The 24,894-nt window shown below is 37.0% G+C and overlaps 1 protein-coding gene across 2 annotated transcripts in view; it reads right to left on the reverse strand.

Annotated features, from left to right (window-relative positions):
- Positions 1-24,894, reverse strand: part of MYO16 (myosin XVI) — a 592,224-nt gene that overhangs the window by 319,509 nt on the left and 247,821 nt on the right. For both annotated transcript variants that reach the window (XM_066380569.1, XM_066380568.1), the window contains exons 11-12: positions 12,111-12,221; positions 4,134-4,199 (exon numbers count right to left, since the gene is read on the reverse strand). In XM_066380569.1, the coding sequence (XP_066236666.1) occupies positions 4,134-4,199; positions 12,111-12,221 (177 nt within the window). The remainder of the gene's footprint in view (positions 1-4,133; positions 4,200-12,110; positions 12,222-24,894) is intronic.

A 24,894-nucleotide genomic window follows, 5' to 3' on the forward strand; every position in this document is an offset into this window, starting at 1 on the left:
AACCACCCAGTTCCATGCTTTTGAGTAGGCCATTCACAGACCACAGCGTTGGGATCCTGGTAACCTGTGGAACCCTCCTGCTGCCAATGGCTGGAGGGTTCATGGCCCGTTATGTTAGTGCCACACTATAGCTTGAATATGTCATCATTCTACTTGTCTGATTGAATTTCCTGTTCATTATTTATATACCTATATGTATATGGCACACATTGAAAAAAAATGTTTTATTAAAAGCCCATGTATAATTAAATATTTATGTGCCTCTGGGCCTAGCACCTTGCTGCTGAGAGTAGTCTGTCAAGCATTTGCTATGGGGTCACATGACCTGCTACTGATACAAAAACCTTAAGAAGCTTATTTAATCTCTTTAAGCCTCAGTTTATCCACCTGCAAAGTGGAAATAATTATTCTTATACTGATTGGGTTGCCTTTTGAGATTGAATGTGATAATATAAGTAAAGCCCTTTGCAGCAGGCCTGCTGTGCAATAACTAACCCTAAACAATGCTGGCCACTGGTATTCCTTCCCAGCCCTGTCCCCTGGAATTTACAAAACCCTGCTCAGACCCTCTAGCCACTTGCCAAACCCAACATGCCTGGCAATGGGACTATCAGGAGACCAACAGCAGAAAGAATCTAAAATTAAGCCAAGTCCTAACCGGGCATCCCACATAAGATGCCAAATTACATATTGGGAGAGCTTAATCTCACTGACAATGAGAGGACAGAAAGCAGACTGGGTACTGCTCAGTTCTGTATTGTGTATACTCAAAAATATGATCTTGAAAAATTATCCCCAGGTATTTTCTCCTGAATGGTGTCATCATTTTATACACTGAGATTCAGGGAGATGCCTCTTTGGTTTGTGAATTACATAGTAAAAGTAATAATCAGAAACATCAGAGAAAGGATGTGTGTGGAGCAGATAAATGTTCACTGCTCAAGCATTTGTTCTTGTTACATTCCCTTGTTCACCGGTTTTCCGGTTACTAATTTTGCTAATACATCAGACCTAGTTGTTTAGCTGCCACCACAACTATAGTCCCTTGTCACTATTGTCTGCCCCTCCCACTTCCCTCCCCCTTCTTTGTTTTCTATTATCTTTCTACCTCCTTCTTAAATGTAGTGTGAATCCTAGAAATCTCACAAAGGGAACTGTCTATGAGAATTTCTTCTAACTTGCATGCAGTATAGAATCTCAATATTACATCAATTTAATCTCCAAAAACTCCATATATTTACCTGAACTTGGTTTTTCCTCATGAATTTTTCTTTTTTTTTTTTTCATTTTCTTTGTTATTGATACCCTTACTCTTTCCAGACTCACAAATTCAAAATCTGTGTCATCAACTGATCATCTCTTCTTCTATTCACTCCTCAAATAAAATTACTCTTTCAATATTACTGTCTTTGCATAAACTCACTCAATGCCTTCTTTTATTCCTTATTACCAGATTCCCCGTAGTAGGTCATGATAAACTTACTCTTGGATTAGTTCAGTACCTCATAACTAGTCTTCTTGCCTAAATATCTCTTTTCCTTAAACTGAGGGCAACAAATAGACTTAAAACACTAACTGCATCAGACTTCTTTTTTTCCAAAATGTTCTTTATTTTCTGAAAAATAAAATCCAAACTCTCATTAATTTAGCTTATAATCTTAACCTAAACTAAAATTTTAATTATTCAGCTTTTTGACCTTCTTAATTTATGAATTATTCTGTGCATTTCTCTAAATGGCCTTATATATTTTTTTCATCTCCATAATGTGGCTTTAGACAATTTTCCAAAATATGTCCCCTTTCTCCATTATCAGAATCTTATTTATTCTTTAAGATTTGCCCCATTGCATTTCTTTTCCAGGTAATGCCTTTCTTAAACTAGGATTTCCTTTCATCTTAACCTTTTGACATGTCAGTTAATAGTATATACCCCCAATAGAGGTATTTTCTGTCCTCAGCTACAAGTGGAATCTGTGATTGTTTTTTTGTGGTGACAGAGAAAGAGAGAGTCAGAGAATGGGACAGATGGGAACAGACAGAAAGGGAGAGAGATGAGAAGCATCAATTTTTCGTTACAGCACCTTAGTTGTTCATTGATTGCTTTCCCCATATGCACCTTGACTGTGAGGCTACAATAGACCGAGTGACCACTTGCTCGAGCCAGCAACCTTAGGCTCAAGCTGGTGAGCCTTGCTCAAACCAGATGAGCCTGCACTCAAGCTACTGACCTCGGGGGTCTCGAACCTGGGTCCTCCACATCCCAGTCCAACGCTCTATCCACTGCACCACAGCCTGGTCAGGCTGTGATTATTTTTTTAATTTTTTTTCCCCCTGTATTTTGCTTCTAGAGTGTCTATACAGCTCTTAAGGACAAAGATGCTCTTACCAAACATCCCTAAATATCTAACATAACATGGTCCATTTCATAGACTCAAGAAATGTTTGTTGGTTTTATAAAGCATTCCTGTCCCTAATTACAATGCAGAAATATCTGACTACTTTTCTATTGTCTCCTTCTTCCTTACCTCTTACGTGTTTAAAATGAGTGATGATACTTGACTTCAGCATCAATAGGAAGCATAATAATGAACCTTTCCACATTGGTTATACTTCGTTTAGAACTGCCTGCCTACTGGCCCATGCCGTGCCACTTCCCCTGGTGAATGTTAGCGTCAGATCAACACTGCTTATGGCAGCAAGATACCTAAATGCACAGGGCTGCTTGCTGTCATGTGTTTATAGCAGTCTCAAAATGAAGTTTGCCACAAAGGGTGTTCTACGTCCATGATTAATGACTTGCTAGATAAGAAATGAATACTATGCAAAAGCTTAATATAACAGTTAATTGTATTGGTAACAAATTAAAAGTAAGACACAGATGGTAAGTGTGAACTTTTGTTTACAACATGAAACAGAGAATATATAATCAGATATTATAATTAGATTAGAATTCTTAAAACTATTATTATCTAGTATTAGAGTTACTAGATTAATAATAAGTTATATCAGGCACACATTTTTATTTTTTTTCTGAAGTGAGAAGTGGAGAGGCAGAGAGACAGGTCCCCACATGTGCCTGACTGGGATCCACCCAGCATGTCCACTTGAGGGCAATGCTCTGTCCATCTGCGATGTTGCTCTGTTGCAACGGAGCCATTCTAGTGCCTGAAGCAGTGGCCATGAAGCCATCCTCAGTACCCGGGCCAACTTTGCTCCAATGGAGCCCTGGCTGCAGGAGGAGAAGAGAGAGACAGAGAGAAACTAGAGGGGGAAGGGTGGAGAAGCAAATGGGTGCTTTCCCTGTATGCCCTGAACAGGAATTGAACCGGGGACTTCCACACACTGGGCCGATGCTCTATTGCTAAGCTAGCCATCCAGGGCCTCAGGCACACATTTTAAAATACATTTTTAACATTTTTAAGAAAACAGGTGGTGAAAAAAAAATTTCGCCAGAGATCAGGAATCTCTAAGTAGAAAATAAATATTTTAATATTAAAAAATTAATATGAAAAATTTAATAGATGGTTTTATCTGTATATTCAAATAGTAGTAGAGAGAATTAATAACTTAGTCAGTCAAGTAACTTAGTTAACCTAGCAACCAGCTGTGTTTAAAGCAAAAAAAAATGTTGCAAATACATATTTAGAAAAGGCAAAAAAATCAATGACATAACTACAAACTTAAGCAACTTTTAAATTAAACTCAAAGGAAGTAGAAAGAAGTAAAAAACATAGAGATAAAAAGCAAAAATGAATGGTATAAAGAGTAAATATACAACAAAAAATTTTAAAGTTGAGTTATTTTTAAACATTAATACAATTAATAAATTCCTAGCAAATTGATTTTAAAAAGTTAGAGAAGGCTTAAATAACCAACATATAAAATAAAAAGAAATCACTTAAAATTCTAAAAACATTAAAAAATAGTATTATAAATAATTACATGCCAAAAGTCTTTACATACTAAATATAATGAAGAAAATTATTATGCAACCACTCAATTTAGAATTTTCTGAAAAATCTGACATTACTTATTGTTACAGTTTTTCTTCTTCATGGTCCTTTGAAACAAAGAGGTATGTATGGTAAATATTATTTTACATTACTAAATGATATTTTAAATTTTATACTCACCATGGTAGAATAAATTGGAAGCTCTTTGAATGGGTTAACAAGCAAAAGGATGTTCCCAATAAAAGTCTGTTAAAAGAAAAGGATATAAATAGCTCTTGAATCATATAAATTGTACCTTTCAATTAAAAATCACTGTGCAATAAAAAGATTTAGTAAAAATTACATTTTAACATTTTGTGCATTACTTTTAAGTTTGTAAATAAAGAAATAGAAAAGTTCAATTCAAATAAAATAAGGCCAATAGGTTTGTCCTGCTTAACACTAAAAAGTGAAATAATTAGTTTGTAAGAATTTCTTATTGTAAAGGGATTTTGTGAGAACTAGACTGGTTATAAAAAATTTAAAGTTAAAACACAGCAAAATATGCTGGAGAAAGTATATAAAGAGGTCTATGTTGATAAAGAACAATGATAAAATACATAGCTGATTAATAATAAAATGCATAAGTTGATAAAAAAACAAAAAGTATATAAAGATACTTTTTAATTAAAAAGGACAAGTAATGAGATATAAATACACATGAAACAGATAGAACAAAAAGATATAAAATAAATGATAGAATTAAACTCAAATATATCAGCAATACATCAAATGTAAAGCTACTAAATACTCTCATGAACAAAAGATTATGAACTGGATGAAAATACTATGTGCTACTCTGGAGAAACACTTTAAATTTAAAGGATAATAAAATTTGAAAGTTAAAGAATGGAGCAAGATACACATACAAACAATAACAACAAAAAAGGTCGTTTAGTAATACTCAATTCATAGAAAATATACTTTCAGGTAAAAGAAAACCAGTAGAAGGTGATGGGAATGCAGCATAATCAAATGTCAAAATAACCTAGAGATGTTTTCTCTGAACATATGTATCCTGATTTATCAATGTCATCCCATTAAAATTAATTTTAAAAAAAGCAATAAGAGTTAAAAAATGGGACAGTTCATAATGATAAAGTGATAAATCAATCAGGAATATGCAGAAATTTTAAATTTTTGTGGATTAAAATCTAGGATAAAAATATATGAAGCAACAACAGCTTTAAGAAGAAAAACATAAAGTCACAATAATAGTGGGAATTTTAACAGTTTTTTTCTCAGTAATTCATTGAATAAGCAGCCAAAATTTTGAAAATGTAATAATTAGGACATTGACCAATTGAATTATACAAAATATTATTAACAAAACTGTATGTATATGTATATATATATATATATTTTTTAATTTACTTTATTGGAGTGACATTGGTTAATAAAATAACATTACATTGCTTTCAGGTGTACAATACTATAATACCCCATCTGTAAACCTTTATAGTCAATTAATATTTTTATAACTTCCAGTTATCTTTCTATTGGCAGTCTTATCCTGAGAAATAATTCATGAAAGGAAAGTAAAGAAGCAATCAAAATTTAAAAGTGAAAAATAATAGTCTTTATTTGCTGAGTATATGAAAATGTATGCTAAATTTTCAAAAGAAACTCCATACAAAATTAATATGGATGGATAAAAGGTGAATATAAGAATAAAAATTCTATCTCTGTTAGCCATAAATAATTAGAAAATTAAAATTGGCTTATTATTTTAATAAGAAAACATTAATTATAGCATCAAACATGAAAAATACGCAAGACTCTGCACTAAAAATTTTTAAATGTTGCAGAGAAATTAAAGATCTAAGTATAACATTTCATCAAATGAAAAATCAAATATTGTAAAAATCTCAATTATTCCCAACTAATCCATATACTTAATGCAATATCAATAAAATCCAATTAAAACTGATAAATTCACTTTAAGATATATATGGATGACCAAGAGTCACAATTAGCCAAGATATTTTTTAATAACAAAGTTAAAGAGTACTTGCTATATATCAAGATTTAGTGTATAGTTATGATGATTAAGATATTTTGGTGTTTGTTTCTAGAGAGAAAAACAGATCCATACATCAAAAACCAGATTTGAGAGACAGAATCACTCCCCACGGTCACCAGATTTATGACAAAGATACCACTGCAATGGAGCAGGCAGATACTCATGGGAAAAACATTAATCCTGACCCTCCTCTTTAGCCACTGAAATCATTTACACACTGGTAATACACTTTAAATGTTAGAGTCAAAGCAACCAAACCTCAAGAAGAAAATATAGAAGAATATTTGTATGACCAAGGCCAAAATTTCTTAAGTGGAACACTAACCCTAAAGAACTTCATATAAATTATAAACTTCTCTTCATCTAAAAATACTAAAAGCAGAATAAAATGTAAGCCACAAACTGGGAGAAAATGTCTTGCAATATGTATATCTGACAACAAATAGCCTGAATGTATAAAACCCTACACCTCAAGGAAAAAAATGAATATAAGCAACCATTTTTTGTTGATTTTCAGAGAGAGAGAAAGGGAGAGAGAGAGAAAAGGAGAGAGAGAGAGAGAGAGAGAGAGAGAGAGAGAGAGAGAAACATCGACTTGTTATTCCACTCATTCAATTCTGTGTATTGGTTGATTCTTGTATGTGCTTCAACTGGGGAATCAAACCCACAACCTTGGCATGTCAGCACGACACTCTAACCAACTGAGCTATTTTGCCAGGGCCAAAACCAACCTACATATTTTTAAATGGCAATATAATTGAACAGGTACCTCACAAAGTAAGAGAATCAAATAAGCAACAAAAACATATTGTTATCAGAGAAAAACATCATTAGTTATCAGAGAAATTTAAGTTAAAACCATAAAGAAACACCATTGCAAAACTGCCAGGTTGAACAGAATTTGAAAAAAATAAAATTAAATTAATAAAACAAATAATACTGACCATGCTAAGTGTTGGTGAGGATATGTAAACCTCAAAGTCTGTGGTGGAAGTTCAACCACTTTGAAAAACTAGTTGGCCATATCTACTAAAGCTGAATATACCTTATGATGCTGGCATTCCAGTTCTAGGTAAATGCCCCACAGAAATACTTATCTATGTGTACCTCTAAAAAGATGTAAGACAGTTTCTATTAGTATTACTTATAATAACCAAAAAAGTAAAAACAAATCAAAGGTTCCTCAATTGTAGAGTCAATTAATAAATTAGGATATAGTCACACAGTATAAATATCAGAAACATAATGATAAATGAAAGATGAAAGACACAAAAGAGAATATACTTGATGATTCCTTTTATATAAAATTAATAAACCAGACAAAATATATTTGAAAGCTTTATATGTCAGAAACTTTTGTAATGATTAGGGTGAATTGGGGAAGGGGATTTTTATATTCCATTTCTTTATGAAGCTGCTGGTTAGATATGTATAGTCATCAAATTAAACTTATGTAGCTATACACTAATAACTCTAATAACTGTACATTATTCCCTTTATATGTTTTAATGCAATGCAACATCTACTTAAAAAGATTAGCCAGAATTTTATAGCAAGTAAAGCAGAAAAGAAATAAAAGTGAAATAATTGAACAAACAGAAGATCTTATTTGTTTAGTTTCTCATTTCTTTTCTTTTTTTGTGACAGACACAGAAACAGAGAGAGGGACAGATAGGGACATACAGGCAAGAAGGGAGAGAGATGAGAAGCATCAATTCTTCACTGCAGCACCTTAGTTGTTCATTGACTGCTTTCTGATATGTGCCTTGACCCAGAGGGGCTACAGCAGAGCAGAGTGACCCTTTGCTCAAACCAGCAACCTTGGGCTAAAGCCAGTGACCTTTGGGCTCACGCCAGTGACCATAGGGTCATGTGTTATGATCCCGTGCTCAAGCCAGCAACCCCCCGCTCAAGCCGGATGAGCCCACACTCAAGTTGGCGACCTTGGGGGTTTGAACCTGGGTCCTCTGCATCCCAGTCTGACACTCTATCCACTGCACCACCACCTGGTCAGGTCTTGTTTTTCAAAATTACTATTAAATTCCATAGAATAAAAATGAAACTAGAAAGACTGAGGGATAAGTGAAAAATATACTTATTAAGGAAGATGAAAAATTGTAAGATAAAGTCAAAATATAGTAACTCTAAACTGTATTTTCCTTTTAAAATGTAATTGATCTAATTAATGAAAGAAATTGAGACTGTCTTTGATGATATATTTTGTGATAAAATAGTAATTATAAAAATGTAATCTGGATATTAATGATAATCATAAAAATGACTTTATATGGGTTTATACCATATTCTGAAAAGCTTGTTTTAATAAAATGGAAAATTTTTAAAGGACTGCAGAGAAAGAATTTTTAAAATTATAGAAATGTGAAGGTTTCATTTACCTCATATTTCTGCTACATTACTTTTTAAAAGTAACTCACACTGTCAAGTGTTCGAAAGAGTCGTTTAGGCTGAAAGGAAGGACATGCTTAACTAAGTGGCGATTGCAGGCAGGTCCCGCACAACACAGCATATCTTGGACAAGACCTCAGTAACCAGGCTGGGGAAAGTGTGTCCACCCACACCATTTCAAATAACCTGGAAGTGAGAGAGACTTCAACTTCTGACACCAGCTGGTAAACTTTTACCTCTTGAAAAACTCTTAAAAAAAAAAGAAGACCTGCCACATCCAGCTGGGTCACCTTGAGGGGAACAGTAAGTTATTAAGCGGCTGACATGAGCCAGGCTCCATACTTGGCTAATGAGATATAGTTTTTTTACTTTGTGGGGTTTCTATTCTTTATGAGTCTCAGGTTCTACCAGTGTGTTTGTAAAAGAGAATATTGCTTACGTGCTTATCGGCCATCCATGAAGAGATTTGATGCATCAAAATAGGAGATGCATCTCCTATTCTCTCTGTTATTGTTGACAAGAATTGTTCAGGGAATGCAATGCCTTTATTCTGCACGTTTCCTAGCAAGCACATGTCTCATCACCTGCAATTCATTTTTTGTTTGATGGTTTGGGAACTTCCTACCGCTACAGACTGTATGGAAACTTCCCAATTTGGTAGCTAAATGAAATGCTATCCATTTACTTAAAAGAACAATGTATAGATTATTTTGAAAGATCATCTAATATAACAATCAGACTAGCAAAAAAAAGAAGAAGATCCCTGTTAAACAATTCAAACGAAATATTTTATCTTGGCTCTGATGGGCCGGTGGCAGCAGTGAAATCATGCTTTATGCATACTTTGAAGGTAGGGCTGATGATATTACAGTAAAATCAGGGAATATGGAAGACAAACAAGCCTGAATACTACTACCAGGCACTCTGGCCTTAAAGCCGAAAGAAAGGGGAGGTGGTTAATTGCGATGTGAGAGGATGTGCTGAAAGGGTGGGTGTTGAGATCACACTACCATATTTGAGTATTTTATCTTGAGACATCTATTAAATTAGTGCCATTATATTTGAGGGGGAAAAATGCTTGTTTTTATTTCTAGTTCATCATGAACTGATACTTGTAAAACATAATAAAGATGAGTTCCTGGAAAAATAAAATTGAAAAAGACAAAAACATACCAAATATAAACTTTGAGTCTTACTGGGTTCAACAGATGAAAATGAAACCATCAAATTACTATGAGATTCTAAATGCTTAATCTCATTGCAGACTGCTAATGAAAATTTCACATATCCAGTGGCCCATAAGATATACTTTGAGTATCACTTATAACTACTCAATCAGTAATGTTTAAATTGCTTGTCTATCCATGAGAGGTGAATTCAAATACCATAACATGGAACACTCATTACAAAATTGATCCTAGATGATTTAGTTCTTCAATATTTCAGGTACAGAGAAGAGGAAAATCACACCTCACTCAGTGTCAAATTTATGTATAATGTGAACTTTAGCAAAACAGGGAATATTAATTCTGATTATCCAGATACAGAGCAGAGAGTGTCTATGAAGATGGTCCACTCTGTGGAGGAGTTAGAACCATGGCGCAGATAAACAGTTAGGAATTATTTCTTATTTAAGACTACAAAGCACTTGGCCAGGACTCATGGCAAGCAAAATCACCTTGACTCCTGTTCTCACTCAGTTCAGAGTCTAGAACAGGAGCCAGATGTTAATCAAACCACAGTGAGCTATATAACCACGAGCAGCTTTAAATGCTCGACAGGAAGATCCTCCACAATGACTTAAAGAATTAGAAATTTTTGAGTGGGAGTTTATATAGTTAAGGGAGGTGGAAAAGGAACTTGATGGAAAGAAAAATAAAAAAATTCCCTGATGCAGGCAATGATCAGTGGCTAAGAGTCACCAACAATAGTATACAGGGACCAGATCCTGATGAGACTCATAGGAGATTCTACACTCTAGAACAGGGGTCCCCAAACTATGGCCCTCGGGCCGCATGCGGCCCCCCGAGGCCATTTATCCGGCCCCCGCTGCACTTCTGGAAGGGGCACCACTTTCATTGGTGGTCAGTGAGAGGAGCATACTTCCCATTGAAATACTGGTCAGTTTGTTGATTTAAATTTACTTGTTCTTTAATTTAAATATTGTATTTGTTCCTGTTTTGTTTTTTTTACTTTAAAATAAGATATGTGCAGTGTATGTAGGGATTTGTTCATAGTTTTTTTTTATAGTCTGGCCCTCCAATGGTCTGAGGGACAGTGAACTGGCCCCCTGTGTAAAAAGTTTGGGGACCCCTGCTCTAGAATAAGGACTGTGGTCATCTTCCCATGAAAAGTGATAAGCCATAGGCAAGGTTTAAGACTGGGAGTTTTGTGACCATATCTGTTCTTTACAAAAATTACTCCAGTTCATTGTGAGAACAGATAGAAAGAGAATGAAGTTTGCTCTAGAATGTGAGGAAGCTGTTGGAGAAAAAAAAATGATATTGGCTTTGAAGAGAATGGCGACCATTGAGATGGAGTGAAGTAAATTAAATGGATATCTGGGAGAGAAAGCCACTCGAAAAGCATGAAGAAATAAAGAAATTCAAAACAACTCAAGCAGTGGTCTTCTGATAATATAACTAAGAAGTTAAAAACAAGAATCAACACAATGATGGGTGAGGAGAAAAAACAGAATAAAAATAATACACAAGGAACAGAGCAATAACAAATAAAAGTAATCAGGTTTCAACACTTCATACCAAGACTCAGTTTCATTAATTTTGAGAAAAGGATTTAATTTTAAGTGTGTTTACAGTGCCAGGTTATTTATCCAAGCATTAAGATGCTGCACTTAATTTTTATAGGCTAATCAGCACCTTACAATTTATTATTTGTAAGGGAATAAGAGGCCTCCCATTTCTATGAAAATTACCTAATCAATTTCTCAGTACAGTAGGAAAAGGGTGTTATGAAAAAGGGATAGTAGACATGTGTATAATCAGATTTCTCTAAAGACATTCTGACTGAATTTCTCTGAGTTGAGTAAGACAAAATCAAGAAGAGAGAAAGAGACAGCTTAAGAAAGAGATTGAGATCTCATGGTGTCTAAATTATTACTAGTACTAATAGAAATAACACATATAAAGAAGGATAGGACCACAGCAAATAAATGCCCCATGCTGTTTTTCATCTGAGTCATATATTTGTATCCTATTATCAAAGATCCCTGTATAAATTATTTACTTCATAATTTAGAGGAACAATAGTTTATCTTTTCATGCAAATAGAGATGCAGTTCTCCAGCCATAACCAACTTTTCCTCTTCAGTTTCCTTTTCTAGAACTAGAAGACTAAATTAAAGTAGAGGAAACAAACAGTATTTTTAAAAGTGATTGGCAGAGTCTGATGATTCTAGCAAGATCTTCAACAGCAAGCATTACAAGGAACTTGTCTGTTAACTTTCAGGTTATTAACTTTCACTTCACAACTCTGAAATTTGAAACTTGGCTGAACTTGCCTTATAACTGCACCAGAAGAATTAACCTGAGTGCTGAGAAATCTGCCTTAAGCTATCAGCGTGACCAGAAGCAGCATTAAACCCAGTTTCTGTACCATTTGCAGCACTGAAGGGTAAAAATGTGCAGCAAGACAAATGCACTGCAAAAGGCGATTTCAAGGGCACTTACATATATCTGATTGTTCCCAAAGCGCTTTTGAATTTCATAAAGCAGGCTGCCATCACTCAGCTCACTGAGTGTTGCTAGGTCATCATTTGGAGCAGGAGGCATTAGCTTGACCTGGGGAAAAAAACACACAAGTAAAATCAATTCTAATTGCTTTGCAATCAACTTTCTTCACAGTTGGATGTTCCATTTCAATTACATGTCAGAAGTTTAAAAGCTACATGCATTTGCAACTGTTATTAAAAGATGAAATGGTTCACTTATAGAAAACAAAAAAAAATTCAACAGCCACAGATAAATATATTCAGATGAGAAGTTCTATTCTATACCCGTGAGTGCACACACACACACACACTCACACACATGCGTGCTGGATGTTAGCTTCCAACCCTCAAAGTCATGAAGTCTATCAAAGTCATTTCTGCATGTTGATTTCTCCTAGTCCCTTCTTACAGTTCAGACAGCTCTAAACTGTGCTGAGTGCTCTGTAAGACAAGCAGTGAAAACAGCTCGTGTGTTTGCAGTGTTTCCAGAGCTGAAACAGACACCTCTCTCAACTTACTCTTGTTGGCATGGAAGCAATGTGCCTGGAATTTAGTTTCTGCACACATCTAGAAGGCTAGATTTTAAAGTAAACACTATAATTTTGGCTTCTGATTTTTATTCGGCTCTACAATACTTTTAAAATTAAAGTAGCTGTGAGATTATGATAATTCTGTTAAGAAGAAAAAAATGTTTTCCTCTTCAATTTAATATAGAGTGACAGTTTAAAAACTGGCTCTATTGGCCTGACCTGTGGCGGTTCAGTGGATAAAGCGTTGGCCTGGAATGCTGATGTTGCCGGTTCTAAACTCTGGGCTTGTCCAGTCAGGGCACATATGAGAAGCAACTGCTATGAGTTGATGTTTCCTTCTCTCCCCCACCCCCTCCTTGCTCTCTCTCTCTCTCCTCTCTATAAAATCAATAAATAAAATCTTTAAAAATATAAAACTAGCTCTGATGGTTAGAGATAGTCCCGATATGACAAGATAGCAGGTTCAATCCCCAGTCAGGGCACGTACAAGTATCAACCAATTAGTGCATAAATATGTGCAACAACAAGTCTGTTTCTCTCTCTCAAATCAATAAATTAAAAACCAATTATAAAAATAAAAACAGATAAACTCGTATTATTTAATTAGATGAAAATCTATCCTTTACAAGTTAGAAATGGCCAATATGTAATTTTGTATATACAATATATGTTCTGAAAAGTTGACATTTGACATAAGATGACAGCTTCAGATTTCTTGTGTGAAACATCAAGGAACAAAAGAGCAAGAATATTCTTGTAAATGCTCCCATGGGCTTACTAAAGCCCATACTAAATTTTTAATAGCAATAAGTTTATTTGTATTATTAGAATTCATTTTTCTATTCTGTATCCATATTTGTATTCTATATTTGCATTATACTTAAAACTAGTAAATGTACCATCACAAAATAAGTTGAATGTAAATATTAGTGTTTATCAGCTAAGTGTTTATAGAGTGAAAAATATTACACATATTTTAAAAACTAAATTTAGCCCTGGCCAGTTGACTCAGTGGTAGAGCATCGGCCTGGCATGCAGGAGTCCCAGGTTCGATTCCCGGCCAGGGCACACAGGAGAAGCGCCCATCTGCTTCTCCACCCCTCCCCCTCTCCTTCCTCTCTGTCTCTCTCTTCCCCTCCCGCAGCCAAGGCTCCATTGGAGCAAAGTTGGCCCAGGCACTAAGGATGGCTCTATGGCCTCTGCCTCAGGCACTAGAATGGCTCTGGTGGCAACAGAGCAACACCCCAGATGGGCAGAGCATCGCCCCCTGGTGGGCATGCCGGGTGGATCCCGGTTGGGCACATGCAGGAGTCTGTCTGACTGCCTCCTCGTTTCCAACTTCAGAAAAATAGAAACAAACAAACAAACAAACAAACAAAAAACTAAATTTAGGAGTCTTTCTCTGTTGTGAGTGACTATTTCCCAAAATGCCATCTTTCCCATGAGTTCATAAAGTCAGCTCATTGTTATCCCATACTGTTTCTAATCCTAATGCATTAATAACAAAAACTTCCATTCTTTACTGGGAATTTCAAATACTCAGAAGAGTAGTTTGTTAAATCTTCTAACTGGAAAGATATTATGGCAATGCACTCTCCGGCACTGGACAACATACAACCATTTGTATCAGTGGGAAACATAATATATCCCATAACAGCATGTTTATTGCTAAAAATTAATTTGTAAAATATTACAGACCTCAGAAATATCAAGAACAAGCCTCCCCTTTCCCATAATGCACACACTCAGCTGAAACCTTGAATCTATTTTCTGTTTTTATAGCATTTAAATAGAAAACATGCTCAAAATATCTTCCAGAATTAAGCTATCTATACAGGACATATAACCTAGTTATATTAAAATCAGTCATTTAACTTTAGGTTAGAGAGAAAGCTTTAAGGCTTTGATAATGTCAAAAATACGTAGTTCAACAACAGTATCCTAAAACTGGTATCTGTTGATGAATAGAAGTCATAATGTCCCCAGATCTCCTACTATTTTCTGGGCTGTCAAAATCAATTTGGGGATTGTATGATACATTTTTTACCTTTATATATTTAGTTCCACTTTGAAAAGTCAAACCAAAAATGCTGCTGAGACAAACAGCTCTCAGAGAAGCATGAAAATTAAAGCAGTGATAACGCCTCTGCTTAACCCCTAGGAATCTCCAGTCTTCTTGACCCAGGCAGTTTTTCATTCTGCTTTGTCATAAGTCATGCTAATTCATGTAAAATCTAACACACTGATCTCAGTATTGGAATGCTGGAAAATTCAAGCTCATCTAAGTCTAAGACATCAATTATTTGTATTCATCTGGTTTAAATCCCAGTGATAAATCTTACTGTGAGATCTTTTTCAAATTCTTTTTAAAATTTTTAAAATTACAGTTTACAATCAATATTATTTTGTATGAAACATACACAGTGGTTAGACAATTATATACTTTATAAAGTGTCCCACCTGATATTTCCAATACCCAACTGGCACCATACATACTTATGACAATATTACTGACTATATGTCCTGATGTACTTTACATCCCTATGACAATTCTGTACCTACCAATCTGTACTTCTCAATCCACTCACTTTTTCCCCCTAACCTGCTTCCCTGATGCCTGCCAACCATCAGTCTGTTCTCTGTATCTATGAGTCTGTTTCTGTTTTGTTTGTTCCTTTGCATTGTTCTTCACATTCCACATGTAACTGAATTCCTATGGTATTGCTTTTTCTCTGATTTATTTTGCTTAGCATAATACCTTTAGAGAGCCATCCCTGATGTCACAAAAAAGTAGAAATGCATTCTTTTTAATGACCATTTATTATTCATATTCTTGATATCTTTTTTTCTTTTTCTTCTTAAAGAAGACCCTTTAACATTTCTTCTAACACTGTTTTGTTGGTTACAAACTCCTTTAGCTCTTATCTCGGAAGCTCTTTAACTGCCCTTTTATTCCAAATTAACAGCTTTGCTGGGTAGAGTAATCTTGGTTGTAGGTACTTGTTTTAATACTTTGAGTACTTCCTGCCAATCCCTTCTGGCCTGAGAGTGTCCATAAGTTTTTATGGACACTCTCTTATAGTTAAGAGAGTGCTTTTCTGTTGCTGCTTTTAAAATTCTCTCTTTGTCTTTAACTTTTTCTATTTTGATTATGAAGTGCCTTGGTGTGGGTCTCTTTGGGTTCAACCCAAAGACTCTGTGGGACTCTGTGGTTCCTGGACTTGTACATCTATTTCTTTCACCAGGTTAGGAAAGTTTTCCATCATTATTTTTTTCAAATAGGTTTTCAATTTCTTGCTCTCTCTCTTCTCCTTCTGACACCCCTATGATGCAAATGTTGGGATACTTAGGTTGTCCCAAAGGTCCTTACACTATCCTAATTTATTTTCTTTTTCTTTTTTTTTAGATTTTATTTATTTATTTTTCTAGTGAGAGAAGAGAGAGAGAGAGAGAGAGAATGGGGGAGGGGCAGGAAGCATCAACTCTCATATGTGCCTTGACCAGGCAAGCCCAGGTTTTTGAACCGTGACTTCAGTGTTCCAGGTTGATGCTTTATCCACTGTGCTACCACAGGTCAGGCCCTTTTTCTCTCTCTCTTTCTTTCTTTCTTTCTTTCTTTCTTTCTTTCTTTCTTTCTCTTTCTTTCTTTCTTTCTTTCTTTCTTTCTTTCTTTCTCTCTTCCTTTCTCTTTCTCTTTTTTCTTTTGGCTTTTCTAATTGGGTGTTTTTTGCTTTCTTATACTCCAAACACTGATATAATTCTTGGCTTCATCTTCTCTACAGTTGATTCCCTGTAACTTATTCTTCATTTCAGTTAATGTACCCTTCATTTCTGACTGGTTCTTTTTTACGGTTCCTATGTCATTTTTTATGCTGTTGAAGTTCTCACCAAATTCCTTGATCATCCTTACAACCACTGTTTTGAATTCTGTATCTGTTAGTTTGCTTGTCTCCATTTTATTTAGTTCTTTTTCTTGATCTTTCACTTGCGACCTGTTTCTTTGTCTCCTCATTTTGGCTGCTTCCCTATGTTTGTTTCTATATATCAGGCAAAGCTGCTAAGTCTCCCAACTTGGTAAAGTAGCCTTATGTAGTACATGTTCTGTAAGGCCTAGTGGTACAGTGTCCCCAGTCACCCAGACTGGGCGCTCCAGGTGTGTACCCTGTATGGGTTGTATGCACTGTTGTGTTACAGTTGAGCCTTTATTGCTATTTGCATCACTGGGAGGGATTGGCCCCAGGCCAATCATCTGTGAGAACCAACTGAGACTACAGAGGAGGAGCTGCTGTGTAGGAGCTGACCTTACAGAGCAGGACTTGTTCAGTGGGACTTTAGTGCCTACTGAGTGTGCTCCTTAAATGTGTAGCTAATGGAGGTAATAGGACAGTAATCCAGCATCTTACATAGCTATCGACTGGGTGTACTGGCTCTGGGATCTCCCAGGAGTTGCAAGGTCAGGCACTTCCTGTACTTTGCCTAGGGTCTTGTGCAGATGGCGTCTACCTGTGCTGTGCTTAGAGGTGCCCTGTAGAGGCAAAGCTTTGAACCAAGGCCAGCTGCCAATAGTCCTAAGCCTGCAGCGAATTAGCCAAGGGATGGGGCATGCAAAGGCCAGATACTGCTTGTTTGAGAGATTTTAGGAAAGCCCAAAGTCTGTAGCAAGGAAGACATTTATATGGAACTGGCTATTTATATGAGCTCACATGTTGGGTGGGGCAGGGCCTCAGGGAATCACTAGGGTGGGACTAACAGTGATAGTGAGGTTGATGGAGACTAGGATATGGCACCTGCCTGCCAGTTCTGTGGGGGGCAGGGCTCAGCAAAGGAACAATGGCTTCTGACAGCACTTCTGTCTAGAATGGTGGTTCTCAAACTGTGGGTCACGACCCCGGCGGGGGTCAAACGACCAAAACACAGGGGTCGCCTAAAGCCATCGGAAAATACATATTTCCAATGGCTTTAGCTGCTGAGAAGCCGTGCTACCGTCTGCAGCAGCGCTATTCAGCTTGAACGCATGCCGTTATGGACGTGCGTTCTAAACTGAATGCCTGCGGTCATGCGCACACATGATTGCATCATCCGTTTGGGGCCTAAGGGGCAGGGGAAGCGGGGGAACGCGACACAGTCCATAGCAGCACATTATGTGTGTCCGGCGCTTGCTGACGTCATCAGTGGGCAGGTGCAGCAAGCGCCGGAGGACAGAAGCCTAGGAGGCGGAGAGGCAATGAGAATACATAATGCATATCAGGTATTTACATTCCAAATCATAACTATAGCAAAATTACAGTTATCAAGTAGCCACCAAAATTATTTTCTGGCTTGGGGTCACCGCAACATGAGGAACTGTATTGCGGGGTCACAGCATTAGAAAGGTTGAGAACCACTGGTCTAGAAGAAAGCTGCCCCTCCAGTCTTCATTCTGCAGCTAGACAATTCAGTTCTTCCCCTTATGTCCTTGGCACCTTTTAAGCTGCTGCTCCAATGTGGAGCTCATAATGAGTAAGTCTGAGTAATGTTTGTGTGGGCCCTTTAAGAGGAACATCTGGGACTCACACAGCCATCCACCTCACACAGCTACAATCTACTCTCATTTCCACAGTTATGGAGAATCCTCTTCCCGGTACTGGAACTCCGGGCTGCAGGTTCCGATGTGGGGCTGGGACCTCTGGCTCCTTACACAGAACCCCACAGCTGAGATACCCCTCCCACCCATGGGTGTGGGATCAGCATGTTCCTTGCCCCTCCTGCCAGTCTCAACGTGGCTTGTACTTTATATCCGTAGTTGTAGGACTTACGTTCAGCTAGATCTCAGGCAGTTCCCGATGATGGCTATTCTGTAATTTAGTTGTAATTCTGATGTGGTATGGGAGGTGCCATAGACTGCATTTACTTACGCCACCATCCTCACCAGAACCCTATCTGTGAGCTCTTGAACATTTTTTTTCTTTTTTCTTTTTTTTTTTTTTTTTTTTTTTTTTTTCCATTTTTCTGAAGCTGGAAACAGGGAGAGACAGTCAGACAGACTCCCGCATGCGCCCGACCGGGATCCACCCGGCACGCCCACCAGGGGCGGTGCTCTGCCCACCAGGGGTCGATGCTCTGCCCATCCTGGGCGTCGCCATATTGCAACCAGAGCCACTCTAGCGCCTGAGGCAGAGGCCACAGAGCCATGCCCAGCGCCCGGGCCATCTTTGCTCCAATGGAGCCTTGGCTGCGGGAGGGGAAGAGAGAGACAGAGAGGAAAGCGCGGCGGAGGGGTGGAGAAGCAAATGGGCGCTTCTCCTATGTGCCCTGGCCGGGAATCGAACCCGGGTCCTCCGCACGCTAGGCCGACGCTCTACCGCTGAGCCAACCGGCCAGGGCGAACATTTTTTTTCTTAACATCGTTAAATCATTTTCAATTTTTATAAAATGTGATAAATAACGGTATGTCCTTCAAAGGTGGTTATGACAATTAAATTTATGTGGAGGCCCTGGCACAGAGACTACCCTGCAGATAAATGTGCAGTAATAGGATGCATGGTTATGCTATTAGTAAAATATCCAGAAAGGGCCATGGACACTAACGGTAAACTTCCTGCCAGCTTCCCTGAGGGCTGCCTTTGGCAGAAGGAGGAGGCAGCAGTTGTAGAGGGCTCTGAGCCTGTCTCTGCTGCTCCCAGCAAAGACACTCAGTTCTCATCTGTTTTAGAAACTGGACTTTTAATTCATGCATTTCTTTAGGGGGAAATATCTTCTGTTAAATAGTAATTTTTAAAACTTCAGTTCATTAATATAGTGCAATATGCTTAATTAGTAAATATAGAACTTAAGCCTCAGAGAGGCCATGTGACTTCCCTGGGTGATACACACATGATAAATCAGAAGCAGAAGCCGGGATGATAGCCATTTGGTAACAGCAGCAGGATTCTAACAAGTAATGAATAAATCTGATGACATACTTTCAATAATTTACCTTTTTCTTCTTTGCTCACCTACTCTTTGCCAGGCATTACACTAGAGTTTTAGAACAACTGCGGGAATGAAGTGGGTTGTTTTTTTTTTCTTTTTACCTCAGAGTGTTTGGTTGGATGGAATAAGAAGTCCTCTTCAAGGAGTTATAGTTGAAATTGGAAATAAATTTCAAAGGCCACCCTGTGAGATGTGGGAAGACAATCGAGGGAGAAGAAGGAAGTTGGCAAAGACCCCAAGGTCAGAATGAGACAGTGTGGGAGGCCCTCGACTCTGTCTCCTGAGGGTGGAGGGTGGAAGGGAATGGCAGCAGATGGTGTTCGGGGAGCAGGTGGAGCTTGTAGGTCATGGGGAGGTGCTGCTAAGACCAAGGACCACGGGTTATCACTAAATGTTTGAGGCAGGGGTCTGACAAGTGTGACTTCGCACCGTTAATGTAGTACTCCCGCAGCCTGTGGAGCCAAAGGCGGAAGTGGTGAAACCAGCTGGCAAGCTCCAAATAATGGTGGTGCAGCAAAGCGTCTGAGGAGAGTTAATTAGGAGGAAGAGAAACTACCATCCTCATCTGTGTGTTACTGAATTGTATTTGATGTTTTCATTAGGATTAGGTTAGACGAGATCAAAGGTTTATTTATATTGATGCACAACTTTACTATTTATATTTCCGAATAACAAACTGGAATATTTGCCCCTCGATATAAGGGGAATTTAGAAAATAAGTGGAAATGGGTAAATATGTATTTTCTAGAAATAATAAGGCTACTGACAAAAGTCTTTAGAGAAATATATAAATGGGAAGTTTCATCATCAATTTAAAGATGGGTGTACATATTTTTCTTTCTAATGTCTTTGCAAGCATTTTCCAAAGTATAAAGACTTACACACACACACACAAACACACACACACACACACACACCGTATGCATCCTGGAAAACTGATATCTATGTTTTGCGCATATATACACACACACAAAAATAGTACACACATATATACGTATTCATGTGCATATATGAGATAAGCAAATAATATAGTTGCAATAACTTTAAAGAATGCAATGGTAAGACAGGAGTCTCTCACAAGTTGGCATACATATTTAACCTCAAAGAAATCATAAAAGGAAAATCAAGAGCAAGATTTTTCTTCCTTCAAAAGTAATGATTTACACTAAGATAATAAGATCCCGCTTATAACCACAACTTTAACGAGCTCAATGCAAATTTCTGCGTGCATATTTAGAAAAAGCCTGAATAGCACGAACAGAAGCTCCCCATTTGTTCTGACAAGCCAGAAAGAGCTACTGCAGACATCTCCTCGGAATTTGTGAGGACTTTCATCTATAGTGGCACAGCTGTTACCTGGCTTAGAGGAAAAACAGAGCTGACAAAAAAAATGTGGAGACTTTCTTATCTGTTTGCAGTAATGAATTATGACAAATACAGTATTAGATTGGATCAAGGAAAGAATTTCTTCAATTTACCATACCAAGATACCAAAATCATTAGAAGGCAGCCTGATAATCAATCATAAGCAAGGTTTTCAAATGGACACATTTTTTTAAATGAAGATTTCAAAAGCATTGCGACAGCTGATAACAAGTATAAAGAAAAAGAAAAACGTGTCTGTGCATATTTTTACATTATAGTTGTAGACTCAATGATGTATATTACCAATGTCTGCCAAATAATTATTACAGTAATCAAAAAACAGATGGGATAAATATGTAAATAAAAGATTAGTATCTTCTCTAGAATTCCCTGTTTTGTTTCTTTTGAAGACATATAAGTAACCATTATATATATATCTCTCTGTATATATTTCCAAAAGTAGAGATCTAGAACACAAAGCAGATATAAACTAGGATACATTTTCAAAAATGTTTTGAGATTCAAAGGGAATTTTAATTTTGAAATTATTGTGAATACACTGATGCCCTATCTCCACTTGTCAACCCTGCTCTGAGTGCTGCCACCTTTGCTGTTTTGTTTGGTTGCTTGTGACTTTTCCCTCCAGGAAGTTAGTGGCATACACACAGGAACCAGAAGTTCAATGGGCAAAGAGATGGCCTGACAAATGGGATAAGGGCGACAAGATCTCAAGGAACGTAGATTAGACGACAAGAACTGAGTGTGCATGAATGAGGAGGAACGATAAAATAAGAAAATAAACAAGGTGACTGGGATGGTCATGATAGGGAAATGGACGTTAATCTAACAAAGTACTTTATACTAAGCATTCCAAAGCTGAAGCCCGTTACCATGCATGAATAGCATTTCAATTGTTTTTTTTCCTTACTTTTGTTATTCTGTTAAATTTTTCTTAGTGAAATGTGTTAGTTACTATGTATTATGTATTAGTTACATAATTACTTTGTTCCACTGAGGATTTATAGTTTATGTATGTAGATGTTGGTGTATCTGTAGACTATAGAAAGAGAACTTCTTCAATCTTTGAAACGCCTATCCCCACATGCAGCCATGGGATACAAACTTACTCTCCTCCTCAAAGAACTGTCGGAAGTAAGCAGGGCTCCAGAAAAGGATCTAGGAGCTTGTAGTATTTCCAAAAGAGCACTGGATGTAGAGTAAAAGAAACATTGTGATTCTAGGCCATTTGCTTAAGCTTCTGGAGTTTAAGTTTGGTCAATTTAAATTCAGTTTGAAACTTGACTATAAGTTAAGTATTGAAAGTGCATAGTAATTTGCTCACAGTGGAATTTTGAAGATTAAAATAATGCAAGTGAAAGCATTTTTAAGTTCTGAAATATTAACCCATAGAAAGTATTATTTTGTATCATTATATTCTAAAATAACCTATATTTGCATTGGACATAAAACTGGTAGATATGTTAACTGGATTTACATAAATTAAGAACAAATAAATTCGTGAACAGTGGACTCTGGTAAAACCTGATATACAGTCTACACAAATAATAACAATAAAATAATGAATACATTTTAATGAGTTTTTATTACCTTCTTGGCAAAAACAATTGCTGTCACCTTATAGCCTTAATCTTTTGTCATCTTCATAATAACCGTATAAGGTCAGTGCACCCATTTCACAGATAAGGCTTAATGAGGTCAAACAGCTGCCAGAGTCAGAGAGCTCCAGCAGCAGCCCCAAACCAGCGCAAATCTGTATGACTTTACCAACTTTTCTCTTTGCTCCCCAGGATACAATTCCATCACAAGATGGAATAACCTGAGCTGAATTTTAAGCTTGAGCTACATTTAAATAAATATATACTCAAAGGAAAGAAGAAAGGAAAGACTGTAGCATGGTAGGAAATAGAAAGAGAACAGAAGAGGGCAGAGCAGGGGAAAGGAGTAATGCGAGGGCTAACAAAACAAAAAGGGAAAAGAAGGAAGAACACCTTACACATTTTTAAGCAACTTAAGACAATTCTACCTCTTCTCAGATGTTATAATAGCAATAGTTAATTTCAGTGATTATCAGAAACATAAAACGTTTAAGTCAAGCCATGAGTATTCGTTTACACAGTTACCATTTGGTAAGACCTACATTTTATATAAACCTGGATGAAGAGACATTATGGTTTTTGTTTCAATTTAAGAATTTTTTTTCTACATTATGTATTTCTCTTCAAAATGTTAATCGGAATGTTACTGTTTTGACAACCCTTTTCCAAAGTCCTCCTATAGAATGCAAATGTATATATAATCCAATAAGGGCTCCTCCTTCTGTCCCTGCTTTGGAGAGAATCACCTATGCACCACAGGCCAGGCATGTATGAGAGTGTAACGCAGACGGTGGAAGACATGGGTGAATATTATGTACATAACCTACAAACATAAGACCTGAATAAGCCATTTCCTCTTTAATACCAAATAAACAGAAGATGATTACAACTGCTTTTAACATCTAGGATACAATTACAAAGTGCTTACATTAAAAAAAAGAAATGTCATTCTACTTTTAAGTATAAAAAGATTTCAAGTATAAAAAGATTATACTTGACATTATGTTGTGAATGTCTACTCATTTTTAAAAAAGATTTTAGTTTATAGAGCAGTTAAAGATTTAACATATATCTGAGAGGAAAGTATAGAGATTTCCCATATATCCCTGCCCTCCACACACAACCTGCCCTGGTATCAGCAGCCCCCAACCAAGCAGTACATTTGTCACCATTGATGGACTTAAATTGAGACATCATTATTACCCAGAGTCCAGAGCAGGCATCGGGAACCTTTGTGGCTGAGAGAGCCATGAATGCCACATATTTTAAAAGGTAATTCCGTGAGAGCCATACATCGACCCGTGTACGTTACACATTATCCAATAAAAATTTGGTGCTATCCCGGAGGACAGCTGTGATTGGCTCCAGCCACCCGCAACCATGAACATGAGCGGTAGGAAATGAATGGATTGTAATACATGAGAATGTTTTATATTTTTAAAGTTATTATTTTCTTTATTAAAGATTTGTCTGTGAGCCAGATGCAGCCATCAAAAGAGCCACATCTGGCTCACAAGTCATAGGTTCCCGACCCCTGGTCCAGAGTTTACATCAAGGTTCACTTTTGGTGTTGTAGACTCTATAGGTTTTCACAAATGTCTAAAGGCATGTGTCCACACTTACCGGATCATGCTCAATAGTTTCACTGCCCTAAGAATCCTCTGTGCTCCACCTATTCATTCCCCCCTCCCATAACTCTTGGCAACCACTGATCTTTATATTGTGTCCATAGTTTTGCCTTTTCTACAATTTTGAATAGTGGAATTATAGCATATGTAGCCTTTTCAAATGGAATGCTTTCACTTAGTAATACAAACTTAAGGTTGCAGGAAGTTCATAGGATCCTTAAGAAAGGTAAGAAATAACTTTGCCTTAAGTTCACCAAACCTTCCATTTGCTTAGTACTATGGACTGAATTGCACCTCTCACAATTTATATATTGAGACTATACTTGCCAATGTGACTATATTTTAAGATGGATTTTTAGAAGGTAATAAAAATTAAATGAAGTCATGGGTGGGATGGGACCCATAAGGTTGGTGTCCTTATAAGGGATACCAGAAAGTTTGTTCTCTCTATCTCTCCCATATGAGGACACAATGACAAAGCAGCCACCTACAAGCCAGGAAGAGGGCTTTCACCAAAAACAATTCAGCCAGCATCTTGATTTGCAATTTCCAGTCTTCAGAACTGTGAGAAAAAAATGTCTGTTACCACCCACTTTGTTATTCTGTTATGGCAACCTGAGCAGATGAATCCACCTGATAAAATTGAAACCTAT

Source organism: Saccopteryx leptura, chromosome 4, assembly GCF_036850995.1.
Source record: "Saccopteryx leptura isolate mSacLep1 chromosome 4, mSacLep1_pri_phased_curated, whole genome shotgun sequence".
In the NCBI taxonomy this organism is placed as follows: Eukaryota; Metazoa; Chordata; class Mammalia; order Chiroptera; family Emballonuridae; genus Saccopteryx; species Saccopteryx leptura.